Below are 16,229 nucleotides of genomic sequence, written 5' to 3'. Positions count from 1 at the left end.
AAGGCACTATATACATGCAAGTTGTCGTTGTTATAGTTCCCTCGTGCTCAGCAAGACCTTTGGATACCAGAAGAATAAACACTATTAGCCGCCTGACTCATGCTATAAAGTACAAATCAGGCTTAGTTAAAATAAATGGTAGATATTAGTGGAGAGTCAGCACAGCAGATTTAATTGATTATAAAACTTTTGACTTGTATCTCCTTGGCTACAAAATTAAAACACTTGACATTTTGCTAGCTCTCTACATAATACTAAACCTGGACCAGCATCTGTAACATAACTTGTATCTGAGGTTTCACTTAATCACCACGGAGACTTTAGGGATTCATCACTATCTCAATGAGCTCAGATGAACTGAACAATTGGGGGTAGGTTTGCTGAATATAGGTTACTGCCTGGGCACTGAGCTTCGTGCCAGAGACATCCAGTGGGACATCTTCCTATCATGCAGACTGGTTTACTTAACTCCCAAGTATCACAAGCTTTTGTCAAATAATTGGTACAATAGCATCTGGCTGGCTTTAGCTTAACAGCCTCAAAATAGATGCTGGACTCAAATCCATTCACGCCTGTTTCCAAGTGTTGTCACTGTTGTAAAATTGGCAAACACAGCAGTCATGCGCACATCAAGGTCCCACAAACAACAATTGGATAGTGACCAGATCACCTGTTTTAGTAATATTGGTTGAGGGATAAATATTGATGAGGACACGGGGGAGAAGTCCCCTGCTTTTCTTCGAAATAGTGCCATAGGATCTTTTACGTCCACCTGAGGGCAGACGGGGCCTCAGTTTAACATGTCATCGAAAGACAGCACCTCCGACAGTGCAGCACTCCCTCAGTACTGCACTGAAATGTCAGCCTGGAATATGTGCTCAAGTGTCTGGAGTGGGGTTTAAATCCACAACCCTCTGACTCAGAGGTCAGAGTGCTACCACTGAGCCACACCTTACACCCTGAGTGTTAATCCATGATGTTTCTCTCTGAGTTCTAACCTTTGATGTTTCTTTTGTGTTATTAAGGTACTCACCCCTGGGTATCGCCTGTCTGATTTGTGGAAAGATTGTGGCCATTAAAGATTTGGAAGTCGTTGCTAGGCAACTGGGCATGTACATGGTGACAGTAATCACTGGGCTCCTCATCCATGGAGGGATCTTCTTGCCGCTGATGTATTTTGCGATAACCAGGAAAAATCCTTTCTCATTCTTTGCAGGCATCTTCCAGGCCTGGATCACTGCTTTAGGGACTGCATCCAGGTATTATCCCAACTTTTGTTTTTGTGTTTTTTTCGGGAGTAAGAGGAAAAGTCAGCAGGAGTCACAAGTTCCTTGAGCCACTTTAAGTGTGTGCTCCCACACCCATTAATGAATGGATCCTGTGTCCTCAATGAGGAGGAGGAAGGGTCTCAAGAGACATTGCAATAGGGTTTCCAACCCTCTAGGATTGTCCTGGAGTCTCTAAGAATTAAAGATTAATCTCCTGGGCACTGCTGTGAGCAACCCAGGAGCAGGTGGCTGGGAGCAGGTGATTGGGAGCAGGTGGCTGGGAGCAGGTGATTGGGACCAGGTGATTGGGAGCAGGTGATTGGGAGCAGGTGATTGGGAGCAGGTGGCTGGGAGCAGGTGGTTGGGAGCAGGTGGCTGGGAGCAGGTGGTTGGGAGCAGGTGATTGGGACCAGGTGGTTGGGAGCAGGTGGTTGGGAGCAGGTGATTGGGAGCAGGTGATTGGGAGCAGGTGGCTGGGAGCAGGTGATTGGGAGCAGGTGGCAGGGAGCAGGTGGCTGGGAGCAGGTGGCTGGGAGCAGGTGATTGGGAGCAGGTGGTTGGGAGCAGGTGATTGGGACCAGGTGGTTGGGAGCAGGTGATTGGGACCAGGTGGTTGGGAGCAAGTGGCTGGGAGCAGGTGATTGGGAGCAGGTGATTGGGAGCAGGTGGCTGGGAGCAGGTGATTGGGAGCAGGTGATTGGGAGCAGGTGATTGGGAGCAGGTGGCTGGGAGCAGGTGATTGGGAGCAGGTGGCAGGGAGCAGGTGGCTGGGAGCAGGTGGCTGGGAGCAGGTGATTGGGAGCAGGTGGTTGGGAGCAGGTGATTGGGACCAGGTGGTTGGGAGCAGGTGATTGGGACCAGGTGGTTGGGAGCAAGTGGCTGGGAGCAGGTGATTGGGAGCAGGTGATTGGGAGCAGGTGGCTGGGAGCAGGTGATTGGGAGCAGGTGATTGGGAGCAGGTGGCTGGGAGCAGGTGATTGGGAGCAGGTGATTGGGAGCAGGTGATTGGGAGCAAGTGGCTGGGAGCAGGTGATTGGGAGCAGGTGGCTGGGAGCAGGTGGCTGGGAGCAGGTGGTTGGGAGCAAGTGGCTTGGAGCAGGTGATTGGGACCTGGTGGTTAGGAGCTGGTGGCTGGGACCAGGTGATTGGGACCAGGTGGCTGGGAGCAGGTGATTGGGACCAGGTGGTTGGGACCAGGTGGCTGGGAGCAGGTGGCTGGGAGCAGGTGATTGGGACCAGATGGTTGGGAGCAGGTGATTGGGTCCATGTGGTTGGGAGCAAGTGACTGGGAGCAGGTGATTGGGAGCAGGTGGTTGGGAGCAAGTGATTGGGAGCAGGTGGCTGGGAGCAGGTGGCTTGGAGCAGGTGATTGGGAGCAGATGGTTGGGTCCAGGTGGTTGGGAGCAGGTGGCTGGAAGCAGGTGATTGGGAGCAGGTGGTTGGGAGCAAGAGGCTGGGAGCAGGTGATTGGGACCAGGTGGTTAGGAGCAGGTGATTGGGAGCAGGTGTCTGGGAGCAGATGATTAGGAGCAGGTGGCTGGGAGCAGATTGCTGGGAGCAGGTGATTGGGAGCAGGTGGCTGGGAGCAGATTTCTGGGAGCAGGTGATTGGGAGCAGGTGGCTGGGAGCAGGTGGCTGGGAGCAGATTGCTGGGAGCAGGTGATTGGGAGCAGGTGGCTGGGAGCAGATTGCTGGGACAGGTGATTGGGAGCAGGTGGCTGGGAGCAGATTGCTGGGAGCAGGTGGTTGGGAGCAGGTGTCTGGGAGCAGATTGCTGGGAGCAGGTGGCTGGGAGCAGGTGATTGGGAGCAGGTGGCTGGGAGCAGATTGCTGGGAGCAGGTGGCTGGGAGCAGGTGATTGGGAGCAGGTGATTGGGAGCAGATTGCTGGGAGCAGGTGGCTGGGAGCAGGTGTCTGGGAGCAGGTGATTGGGAGCAGGTGTCTGGGAGCAGGTGTCTGGGAGCAGGTGATTGGGAGCAGGTGTCTGGGAGCAGGTGATTGGGAGCAGGTGTCTGGGAGCAGGTGTCTGGGATCAGGTGTCTGGGAGCAGGTGGCTGGGAGCAGGTGGCTGGGATCAGGTGTCTGGGAGCAGGTGTCTGGGAGCAGGTGTCTGGGATCAGGTGTCTGGGACCAGGTGGTTGCTTCTCATTGGCCTGATGGAGTTATGACGAAAGGTGTAGAGACCTAAAGAGGGAAGATCAAGAGGTTTAAAAAAAATTACCCAAAGAAGGGCTGATGATGAGGAAGCTGACGGGAAGGAAGCTGATGATATGGTTTGTTTCTTTGCAGTGCTGGGACACTGCCAGTTACATTCCGCTGCCTGGAGGATAACCTGGGAATTGACAAGCGAGTGACCCGATTTGTTCTTCCAGTTGGAGCGACCATTAACATGGACGGAACGGCTCTCTACGAGGCTGTGGCTGCCATATTTATCGCCCAGATGAACAATATTCATTTGGATGCCGGACAGATAGTGACTGTGAGGTGCGTTCTAAACCATCAACATCTTGTCCCTTGTAACACAGCAACAACACTTCTCAACCAATCAGTTTCGACTCTGCCTCAACTGGTAAAGATTGTGAGTGAGTTAACCAGAATCAGCTGTGACCTGGTTTCACACTGAAGTGGAGAGATTGCAGTAATTCAGAACCACTCCATCTGCTTCAGCGTGGTCCTGTGGAAAGTGGCTTCTGAAGGAAAAAGAATTCAACCTATTTTTTGAAAGGGATTGTCCCAAATGCAATGAATGCTCTAACATCATTGTGTAGACAACAGCAGCAACAGCTTACTATTATACAGCACCTTTAATGCAGTGAATCATCCCATGCTGCTTTCACACAGATAGGTTTTAGAATCACAGAATCATGCAGCACGGAAGGAGGCCTTTTGGCCCATCATGCCTGTGCCGGCTCTTTGAAAGACCTGTCCAATTAGTCCCATTCCCCTGCTCTTTCCCCACAGCCCTGCACGTTTTTCCTTTTCAAGTATTTATCCAATTCCCTTTTGAAAGTTACTATTGAATTCACCACCCTTTCAGGCAGTGCATTCCAGATCATAACAACTCGCTGCATTAAAAAAAATCTCCTCATCTCCCCTCTCATTCTTTTGCCAAGATGTGAGAGATGTGTCAAGATGGAAGGGTTTAAGGAAGAGAATCCTAGAGTGCAGAGCCGTGATACTTGAAGGTTGTCGCTGATGGTCGAGTGGAAGGAGGGGGAGACACACAGTAAGCCAGAGCTGGAAGAAATTTGGTTGGAAGCCAGGGTGTAGGACAGCGGGAGGCTGTAGAGGTGGGTTGAGGCCATGGAGAGATTTGCAAGTGAGGATGAGCATTTCGAAATCAATACACTGTGGGATGATCAACCATATTGAAGACCGCAGAGAGGTCGAAGAAGAGAAGAAGGGAGAAAACACCTTGGTCGCAGCACAAAGATTGCCAGAAACATAGGAACAGGAGTAGGCCATTCAGCCCCTTGAGCCTGTTCCAGCATTCAATGAGATCATGGCTGATCTCTACCTCAACCCCATTTACCCACCTTTGCTCCATAGCCCTTGATATCCTCACCCAACAAAAATCTATTGTTGTCAGTCTTGAAAATTTCAATTGACCCAGCATCCACAGCCTCTTGGGGGAGAGTGTTCCAGATTTCCACAATCCTTTGTGTGAAAAATGCTTCCTGGTTTCACCTGTAACTGGCCTAGCTCTAAATTGTAAGATTGTGCCCTCTTGTTCTGGATTCCAGCAACTTTAACTAGATCAGTCTCAGTGCTGTGGACAGCTTAGAAACCAAACTGAAGGATTTAAAGCGAGAGCAATGAGAGAGGTGGGTGTGGAGCTGGGTGGTGAGAATGCGTTCAAAGAGCTCGGAGAGAAAAGGGATATTAGAGAGGACAGAATGGGTCAACATAGGTTTTTAAGGAAGTGTGTGATGATTTTTAAAAGTGAGGGGAAGTATGGAGAAAGAACTGTTAGTGATGTGAGCGGATATTGGGCCAAGGAGCAGGAGTTGACTGGTCAGGAGGGGATTCAGGGAGCAGGAAATGGGACTCATGGAAGGCATGAGTCTAATGAGAGCTATTAAGGTGAAGGGAGAGAAGAGTGTTGCAGGCCTGGAGTAGGAAGAGGCTCTGGAGGTTCAGGGGTAAATGAGATGGTGAAAAGGAATTTTTGGAATTCTCTACCCCAGAGGGCTGTGGATGCTGAGTCATTGAATGTATTCAAGACTGAGATCAATAGATTTTTGGACTCTCGGGGAATCAAGGGATATGGGGATCAGGCGGGAAAGTGGAGTTGAGGTTGAAGATCAGCCATGATCTGATTGAATGGTGGAGCAGGCTCGAGGGGCCCTATGGCCTACTCCTGCTCCTATTTCTTACGTTCTTAAGGAGGAAGAAACATAGAAAGATATATCACAGAAATAGGCCATTCGGCCTATCGTGCCTGTGCCGACTCTTTAAAAGAGCTATCCAATTAGTCCCACTCCCCTGCTCTTTCCCCATAGCCCTGCAAATTTTTCCTTTTCAAGTATTTATCCAATTCCCTTTTGAAAGTTACCAGTGAATCTGCTCCCACCACCCTTTCAGACAATGCATTCCAGGTCATAACAACTCTGAGACTGAGGCAAGCGAGCAGATAGTCTCACTTTTGGTGATGAAGAAATGCAGGAACTCTTCACACTTGGCATTAGAGATGAAGTTGGAAGGGTAAGGAGAGGGGTTGGAAGAGGCAGTTCGTGGTGACGTTTGGAATTGTCCTTACCCTCCAGGGTGATCCTGCAGTAATAAAATGGTTTGGCTGGGTAGGAGAGATAGTATTACTTGAAGTGGTTAAGCGATATCTGGCTGTGAACAACTAGACCAATGTGCACCAGGTGCGCTCCAGTGCCTTAAGATTTCAGGATGCAGATATGGTCATCGTACCCTGGAGCATAGGCAACAAGGTCATCACTGAAAAGGCCTTGGCAAAAATCAAACCTCTGATTAGGCCTGATCTTTCAAGATGACGAAATGGCCAACATGGGGGCAGGAGGGCTGAAACTGAGGAGCTATCAGGGAAGATCACGTAAACGAATAAAAGTGGAGACAGAGGTTCTCCGGTCCCACAGTGCCCCACGTTCCTAACTCTCCAATAAAGAGACTCTCCTTAATGTTTGCTTTGCAGTTTGACAGCAACCCTGGCCAGCATTGGAGCTGCGAGTATACCGAGCGCAGGGCTGGTCACCATGCTACTGATTCTCACAGCTGTTGGCCTCCCCACACAAGACATCAGTCTCCTTGTTGCTGTTGACTGGCTGCTGTAAGTAAAATAAAAATTTGAATCAAATCCTTTGGGTAATTTTTTTCTCTCTTAATTTTAGCCCCAAAACTTGAGGGACTTTTCTTGAAGGGCTGCAGTTGTGCCTTTTAATCTGGGCTAAGTTGTTTTTTTAAGGCTTTTAAGGGCTGAAGATCCCTGGACCAATGCAGTCCTGCCATAACTCCAATGGGAGCATGGTGGAAAGGCCACAATTTAGCTGGGGACCCAGATGTACCAAGTCCTCCACCTTGCTTTGGATGTTTCCAAGTCTCCTTGTGAGGCAGGGCTGGGAATGGAGACTCCCCTATATTGGGAGTTAATCCATCGCTGACTTCTCAGAGGCACGGTGAGCACTGGACATCCTGGTGAAACCGGGCCACTGAATGGTGAATGTCGGCCCCACATTAGGGGCTCCAGGCCTGGGGCGTGGTTACTCCCCTGAGGGCTCTGCTGGCAAGTTAGGATTTCTTGGCCCCGCAAATGGGGTCAATGAGGACATTCTTTAGATCTTTTCAGGGAAGTGGAGGGGTAGTCTTCTGAGGAAGGCGGGCTCTGCAATGGTGCCCTTAGTGGCACGCTAATGAAAGGGTCCTCCTCCTGACCCAGGAGGGGTCAGTGCCAGAGCTCCCAGAGGGGTGCAGCCCGTCACTTACAGACTGGATGCAGCTGCTGTGGATTTATGGCCCCATTAGCTTGGAGTGTTAAGTTCGTGTGTGGTATGCGATGGCATAGCCCACTGTAACAGATAACAACCCTAGTGTCTGCTAGTGACTACGGGCCAACAATGTGGTCTCCACATAGCACTGCTGGGGTCTCAGTGCACCTCAGGCCCTCTGCATTCCTGCACACGAATGAGCTGACCTCACCCCCATAACCCTCGGGCAGTTTATCAGCATATTATGACGGCGTTCCAAGTGCATAATGCACTGGGAGTGGCTGAAGTGTGGGGGTGGAATTACTTGGGGCCAGAAGTTCTTAAAGGGCTGCTGGCTGCCTTCGAAGCTGCATTTTAAATGGCACTCAGCGATCACCTGCAGGAAGTCCTGCTGCCAGAGGACCTGAAGCAAAATGTTTCTCCCAGTGGCGGAGCCAATTATGGGGGTCACACTGGTGGGGCCGGGGCGGGGGGGGGGGGGGTCATGACCTCTCCCTCAATCGTTTTGAGGTCGGCCAACGCAGCTTTGGAAGATCCACCTCCAGTTTGCTCCCAGGGGCCTCGGCCTGCACATGGCTCCATGCTTCCCGGCTCGGCCTTCCGACCAGGTACGTGGGCATTCTCCAGTTCCCAGCTCAGTCCCCTTCCTGCCAAGTCGGACCTATCTTGAGTTCAACTCCCACCTGGGAATCCCCCTGTGGGATTCAGTCATATTTTTAATTGTGAGGAAGTCTATACATCTTAATACCTGGCCATTACTTTAAATGTTAGGTACCTGTCAGCTGCACCCTCAATCTGCACAGACTATACGTTATGGACTGCTTTGCAAAAAGTCAATTTAAAAATAATAGGATTTTATTTCCGCAGGGGCACCGTAACTTTCTGCCAAAGAGCCGCAGAAACCCTGGAAAAACAGCATGATTTCCTGCGGAATTTCACCCCCATAATTCCTATGAAGCATTTGCTGACTCCTATCATCTCCGGTTCTGTTCAATGTGATCAGTTTGACCCCTCGGTTGGGTACAGACAGACAGGCTGAGAAACAGCCTTGTGCCCTGCTGTATTTGTGGAAGCAAACACCCTTTTGAATCCTATGAATGATTGACCACCTAATGTAGTCGCGAGAGATACATTTTTAATGAGATTTGTCCTGGTGTATCTTCGGGAGGACTTTAAATGATATATCTGAGGCTGGCATTCTGCCGCTCAGTAGGCAGTGTGAAGCCGACGGTGATGGGTCAGGCCAGAGGCTCCATGGTAGCAAACTCCCGGGTAAAACTCAGGGGGGGCCGTCCTTCAAGGATCAGTTTTATTGTGACTATTAGCGCAGAAGAAGCATCTTTGTTGTTATTGCCGTTCTGAGGAGCCGAGTAAAATTTGTACTCGTTACTGTTCATTTATTCGTCCACTGCCCAATAACTCTGACTAGAAGATTGCGATCCATCATTCTTCCATCTTCCAGGATTGAGGAGGTCAGATAGCGGCGCGTGATATTACCCTCACTTAAATAAATGTTCGGGCTACAATGAGCCGAGCACACACTCCGTGCGCAGGCTCTTAGTCGTGTCAGTCATGGCTCAGTGGGTAGCACTCTCTGCTCTACGGACAGAAGGTTGTGGGTTCATGTCCCACTCCAGTGACTTGTGCACATCATCTAGGCTTACACTCCAGTGCAGTACTGAGGGAGTCCTGCACTATCGGAGGTCCCATCTTTCGGATGATATGTTAAACCAAGGCCCCTTCTGCCCTTTTAGGTGGACGTAAAAAATTCCATGGCACTATTTCGAAGAAGAGCAGAGGAGTTCCTTTGCTCTTCTTCGTCCTGGCCAATAGTTAGCCCTCAACGAACACCTAAAAACAGATTATCTGGTAATTATCACATTGCTGCTTGTTGGACCTTGCTGAGCAGAAATAGGCTGCCATGTTTCCTACATTACAACAGTGATTACACTTCAAAAGTACTTCATTGGTTGTAAAGCACTTTGGGATGTCCTGCGGTGGTGAAAGGCACTATATAAATGCAAGTCTTTCTTTCTTTTTAATTGCCTACTGTGCCTCGGGACGCATAATATGCACTGGCTGCGGAATGTGCCCCCACACTTGATAACGTGGGGGTGTCGCAGCCTGACGCACTTCACCATATCAGGTGCCAGCAGTCTCATGATCGACACCCTGTGTGTATGTGCATCGTGAGGTGACTGTGTTAACTCGGACCTGGTGGCCTTGGTGACCCGAGAGTAGCTGTCCTTGTTTTTTTTGCCCGTCTGGTTGCAGGGACCGAATGAGGACCTCAGTGAATGTTGTCGGCGACTCGTTCGGAGCTGGCATCGTCTTCCACCTGTCGAAGGAGGAACTGGCAGACATCGACGCCCGGCTCGAAAACGAAAAGTTGTCCAAGGAACCCTTGATGCACGATGGCATGAAGACCTACCAGGAGAACAACTCAAACCAGGGCAATTACTCAGGCAACAACACCGTGCAAGCGGAAGACACCAAGGTACAGATCACATATACCGATATCGAGTCCTGCATTTAACCATGCCTGTTTGCATCCAGCTGTCTCCATTTCCAGCTGTTTGTTGTAGCAGTCGATGTATACCCCAACTGTCACTGTGGCTAGAACATTCAGTAAATCCAAAAAAGAGGCAAAGGGAGCAGCAATTTCCAATACAATGGTGTTTGTCACTCAGAGTTTTCCAGACCCCGCCTGCCTGATATTACCACCACATCCCCAACAACCTTCTGAGAAAGGCCCGTGTACATTTATAGGTGGAATGCTTTTATTATAAAGTATTTTTGTACCAATTGATGGAAAATTACACCAGTTAAGTCATCCAGCTGTTTTATACTCTTAATGCTAGGGCCTTTGCCCATTAGTCCATGGGAACGAAAGGAGAAGCCGTATTGCAATGGATTTGATTACAGGAGCTTGTAAATATGGGTCACACTGGCCTCTAGGTCAACTTAACACAATGGCAGGAGTCATTCACTGCTTTTCACCTCTAGTTCTCCTCCTGAGCTTGAGAGCATTAGTGTACTGAGCTACAATAACTGAGACACACTGAAAGACCTTGGGAGAGTACAGTCCTTGAACGTCCAAGCAAATTGGTTCAAAACCTAATCTATCCCCGGAACAGATTTCACTGACCGCCTGCAGCAAATACCGCCCCCCACCCCCACCCCCACCCCCGCCAGCATCCTGGGACCTTGGCGGTTATTTGGATAGAGACTTCAGCCGCAACGAGGTTCATTTGTGGCTGCCCCTTTAAGTGTGATGCTGATTGACATATTTTGCTTCTTTTTAGGGACGGAAAAGAAGGGAAAGGAAATATTTTAAAGCCGCTTTCAGGATGAACCAGGTAGCACCTCCTGACTAGCAAAAGGGTATCTCTCAAGTCAAGAGAGCAGGGGTTGGGCCTGACACCATTGAACACTCATTGGGTAACAGTGTGAGGAACCAAGAGATGTACACTGTCTGAGTCCACTTTGTAATCAAAAACTTGGTGTATGTTCTCAGTGCAGTAACTCAAGATCATGCAGCACAAATATTGGGCCTGCACCGTTAGTGATATAATGCAAGCTTGAGACACCAGGTGTTAGAAACAGTGTGAATATGGGGGAAACTTTCACACGACACCAGGTGTTAGAAACAGTGTGAATACTGGGGAAACTCTCACACGACACCAGGTGTTAGAAACAGTGTGAATACCGGGGAAACTTTCACACTACACCAGGTGTTAGAAACAGTGTGAATACCGGGGAAACTTTCACACTACACCAGGTGTTAGAAACAGTGTGAATACTGGGGAAACTCTCACACGACACCAGGTGTTAGAAACAGTGTGAATATGGGGGAAGATTTCTACAGGACACTACATCTAGTGAAATCAAACATTTTTACAATTTCATGAAAAATAGGTTCGAGTGCAGTGAAGTGGGCTCAAGTGGGGTCGAGTGCAGCAAAGTGGCATAAGTGGGGTCGAGTGCAGCGAAGTGAGCTTAAGTGGGGTCGAGTGCAGCGAAGTGAGCTTAAGTGGGGTCGAGTGCAGCAAATTGGCATAAATCATCCTGCTAACATAGCAACCTGAGGAAACCTCCCCCCTCGTTTTCTGAAAGTGAAGGATTTGCATCTCACTTCCCCACTGGGCCCTTATGGTAGGCTTCTGTGAGACATCGATGTTTGTCCTACTGAGGCACATATTGTGATGATGTGGAGATGCCGGTGATGGACTGGGGTTGACGAATGTAAAGAATCTTACAACACCAGGTTATAGTCCAACAATTTTATTTGAAAATCACAAGCTTTCGGAGATTATCTCCTTCGTCAGGTGAATGAGGGAATCCTTGAACGTTTCGCATTTATACCTCAGCACCTCACTCTACCGCAAGCCCACGGACAACCTCACGATGCTCCACTTTTCCAGCTTCCACCCTAACCATGTCAAAGAGGCCATCCCCTATGGACAGGCCCTGCGAATACACAGGATCTGCTCAGACGAGGAGGAACGCGATGGACACCTACAGACGCTGAAAGACACCCTCGTAAGAACGGGATATGACGCTCGACTCGTTGATCGACAGTTCCGACGGGCCACAGCGAAAAATCGCATAGACCTCCTCAGAAGACTAACATGGGACGCAACCAACAGAGTACCCTTCGTCGTCCAGTACTTCCCTGGAGCGGAGAAACTACGCCATGTTCTCCGCAGCCTTCAACATGTCATCGATGACGACGAACACCTCGCTAAGGCCATCCCCACACCTCCACTACTCGCCTTCAAACAGCCACCCAACCTCAAACAGACCATCGTTCGCAGCAAATTACCCAGCTTTCAGGAGAACAGCGTCCACGACACCACACAACACTGCCACGGCAACCTCTGCAAGACATGCCAGATCATCGACACGGATACCACCATCACACGAGAGGACACCACCCACCAGGTACATGGTTCATACTCCTGTGACTCGGCCAACGTTGTCTACCTCATACGTTGCAGGAAAGGATGCCCCGGAGCATGGTACATTGGCGAGACCATGCAGACACTGCGACAACGGATGAACGGACACCGCGCAACAATCGCCAGACAGGAGGGTTCCCTCCTAGTCGGGGAACACTTCAGCAGTCAAGGACATTCAGCCACCGATCTTCGGGTAAGCGTTCTCCAAGGCGGCCTTCGAGACACACGACAACGCAAAATCGTCGAGCAGAAATTGATAGCCAAATTCCGCACCCATGAGGACGGCCTCAACCGGGATCTTGGGTTCATGTCACGCTACACGTAACCCCACCAGCGAATAAAAGTTATCTGTTTTTAATACAACGGGTCATTCTCTGTCTTTCTCTTCCTTTCGGATGTTTCTCCCTCTCTCTCTCTGTCTTGTGTTCTGGCCGTTTGTATATTCAGTGGTCCTGTAGGTAACACCTCTCTGTCTGAACACTTTGATTGCCTTGACAACGGGCAGTTGGAAAGATTATCTGTAATCACCAGGTATTGTTCTCTGACTATAAATGCGAAACGTTCAAGGATTCCCACATTCACCTGACGAAGGAGATAATCTCCGAAAGCTTGTGATTTTCAAATAAAATTGTTGGACTATAACCTGGTGTTGTAAGATTCTTTACATATTGTGATAGTAGAGGAAGAAGTTCAATAATAGTGATGTACATGACTACGACAGGGACAGAAGGGAGCCGGGAGTTCTTCCACATACTTTAAATGACCAGAACAAGTGTTACCTACCTATTTGTAACCTTTGTAATGTTCACTGGGAATCAGCAGAGAGTGTGAATAAACTGGGACCTGTTATATACATTTTGTGATTTATAAAACTCAGATGCATAAGAGTGATTAGCAGATTCAAGGGAAAGTCTACCAGCTTTTACCAAAATTAATGAAACTGAGCGATATGAACTCTGTGGCCCTGAACGATTCAGTACCGATATCTGAATATAGGGGCTCCAATCTCCTGCAAAATGAGTGCCGCCACATCTAGTGTAAGTGAGACGCCCAGAGGTGAGAGTCAGTGATTGAATGCCCTGCCCATATGAAGCCCTGTTGGCCAGCCTCGTGTTTTGGGGTATAGGGACTGTTGTTGTATAAATCATGTATATCACAAGCATTTGTTGAGTTAATGTGTCTGTAATGTAGACAGTTGTATAACTACTCTATGTCCTGTCTATTCATTTCATCCGCTGACTGTTTCTGATGCATTGATGCTTATATTCTGCCGTGACGTGTTCAGTCTTTCTGTCTCCTGGGGGTTTTCGGGCCGTGAGCATGATTGGGAGCGGGAGGGCTGAGCATGCACTCGCCATGACCCAGGGTCTTTGCTAGCTTTCCTTCGCTAGACTGTAGGCTTCGGAGCATCATGGAGGAGGACCAGGCTGGGACTTTAGGTACCATATTCAGCCAAGAAAAATTAAAAACACTTTTTGTTTCAAAAAAACTCAAATCCATTTCAGCTCAATTTGCCTTGCAGGCAATCGATTCTGTAGTTACTGAGGGGTGAATGCTATGAATTAACTCCCCTCCTCCCCAAAACATAAGATTGATATCAATATGCAGAACCCAGTAAAACCAGTTCAGATGTTGAATCCCATGATGGGGTTTGGGCCACCTTGTGCTGTATTTTCACTACACCACTGAATGTACCTTGAGTTAGAGATTTCTCTTCCTGTCAAAGTGTTAGACTGGGCTCAGTGGGTGGCACTCTCACCTCTGAATCAGAAGGTTGCGAGTTCAAGTCCCACTCCAGAGACTTGAGCACAAAATCTAGACTGACATTCCAGTGCAGTACTGAGGGAGTGCTGCACTGTCGGAGGTGCCGTCTTTCAAATTAGACATTAACCCGAGGCCTTGCCTGTACTCTCAGGTGAATGTAAAAGATCTCATGGCACTATTTTGAAGAAGAGTTCTCCTCAGTGTTCTGGCCAATACTTATCACTCAACCAACATCACCAGAAAGATTATCTGGTCATTGCTGTTTGTGGGACCTTGCTGTGCCCAAATAGGCTGCCGTGTTTCCTACATTTCAAAAGGACTTTGTTGGCTGTGAAACGTTTTGGAACGTCCTGAGGTCATGAAAGGTGCTATATAAATACAATGTTCTACTTCATTCAAGCAGCAAGTCCTCTGGAACACGAACATTTAACTACACCAGGACTGAGAATTTTAACTGACAGAAGACCCCACCCGCCCTAATTTCAGCCCTTCACCTCCTCAGCAACATATCATTGACTTACAAGGAGACAGCTTAAATCCTTCCAGTCCTCCATTAATGCACAATTAAAACAAAATTGACTTGACTGAAGAAGCTAACCATGTCTTATACATAAGATGAACAATATACAACGCATTTGGGAGGTGCTCGACCAGCCATTGGGCTTGTGGTGGTCTCCCTACCTCAGCACTGTCAACACTGCCAGAGGCACAAATCTTCCTCTTGCTTTTAACGTCAGTGTTGTTCACTGGGGGAGACTCAGTTTAAAAATAGCCACCTGGGTTCCAGCAAAAATAGACAGGGGCCCCGACCACAGTGCGGTCGGGTTTAGAGTAGACCTGGCGCATTCAGTCTTGCCAATTTACAGCAGTTGCCTGCCCGAGGGAACACTCTACTCCATAGCCTGAGCTGAAGCCAGTTCATCGACTTAGCCTCGGCCAGGCTCTGGTTGTCCCAGTTAGAATCGGGCTGGAAACAGGTTTGTGTTAACTCATGAAGACAAATTATTCAAATTGATGTACTTGAACGTTTAACACACAGAAAATATTTGACAGTTTGAGGTGCAGCGGTCTGAGCACTTGTTTACAGATTGAGAGAGAACGAGACTGACCGTCGATCCACTGATCCCCTCAGTTCTTCATCTGACCTGCGCCAGCTGGAGGCTGCGTCTTCCCAGGAAGCGGGTAAAATCAAAAACAGGGCTGTCCTGCCTGTCATGGGCAGTGCACCTCACTGCCTCATTTTGGGCCCAGGCGAGTATCCATTAGAGCGACAGGCTGCACGCGTGCCTGACAGCAGAGGCCTGAATCCAGGCCCCGAGGGTAAAAGGACACGGGGATAAGAAACATCAACGCAAAGGTAGCACAGCGTGAGTGGATTTGAGTTTTTCCAGAAGAGCTACTTTAAAAGAGAAATTATCTTAATCTGTGAGGGCTAATTTTGACTTTGGCCGAGTGTAAAACGGGCTATAGGGATTCAGCGGCCCGTTATAGACCTCTCCCAATTTTCATTCCTAACTGAAAATCGGGAGAGGTGTATAATGGGCAGCTGATCTGATTATCGCCTGTTTAACACTATCAACCAAGGTCAAAATGACCCCCATAGACCCAACATTGAGGGTCTTTATGTCCTCTCTGCAATATTACCACTTTAGCTCAAGACTCCAATGATGGCTGAATATATAGTATCCTCAATCGGAATGGGGCCTTCTGCACACAATTCGAGTTTGTTCTCACTCTCTCACTTTCTTATATTTCTTTCTTTCCCAAGTGCCTTGCTCCTTTGAGTTAGATTTCCCTCATAATTACTTCCAGGTGACTATGGCCAACAATGGCACAGCTGCCGACTACACAATTGGTGAGGAGGAAGCATGGAACCTTGCGAGCTGAGGAGAGAGAGAGAGGCACCCAGTCCCATCACCCATGAGTCCCCCCCACCCCCCCTCCCTCCCTCCCCGCCCCCGCCCCCGGAGCTCGCTTCTGCTGAAATCGTTCGTCCGACCGGAAAAGAAAAATAATTAATAACACATCAAAATCCTTTTGTTCTTTTATCTAAATGTGGTTAGCGTAAGGTCTGAATAGTAAATACTGGAGCTGGTGAAGGGGACAGCTCGGGTTTTACCAGTTACTGTGTAGTACTTTTCAGGTTTCCAAACGGTCATGTGGGAAAGCGGGAAGTGAGCGAGGAGCCCAGTTGGTAGAACCGAATTCGCCAGTCAAAGCACAAGATTGAAGCCAATCCATTTGTGGTCTGTGAAGCAGTCTTTTTCCCCCCAACACCACCACCG

The 16,229-nt window shown here is 49.0% G+C and overlaps 1 protein-coding gene across 1 annotated transcript in view; it reads left to right on the top strand.

Annotated features, from left to right (window-relative positions):
- LOC137328132 (excitatory amino acid transporter 2-like) overlaps positions 1-15,831 on the top strand; it is a 37,670-nt gene extending 21,839 nt beyond the window's left edge. Inside the window, exons 6-10 of the mRNA XM_067994312.1 lie at positions 1,026-1,259; positions 3,558-3,752; positions 6,430-6,564; positions 9,494-9,716; positions 15,757-15,831. Of these exons, the coding sequence (XP_067850413.1) occupies positions 1,026-1,259; positions 3,558-3,752; positions 6,430-6,564; positions 9,494-9,716; positions 15,757-15,831 (862 nt within the window). The remainder of the gene's footprint in view (positions 1-1,025; positions 1,260-3,557; positions 3,753-6,429; positions 6,565-9,493; positions 9,717-15,756) is intronic.
- Positions 15,832-16,229: the final 398 nt, after the last annotated feature.

This window comes from Heptranchias perlo, chromosome 12 (genome assembly GCF_035084215.1).
Source record: "Heptranchias perlo isolate sHepPer1 chromosome 12, sHepPer1.hap1, whole genome shotgun sequence".
NCBI lineage: Eukaryota > Metazoa > Chordata > Chondrichthyes > Hexanchiformes > Hexanchidae > Heptranchias > Heptranchias perlo.
Note: the sequence above shows the minus strand (reverse complement) of the source record. Positions and strands in the feature narration are given on the sequence as shown.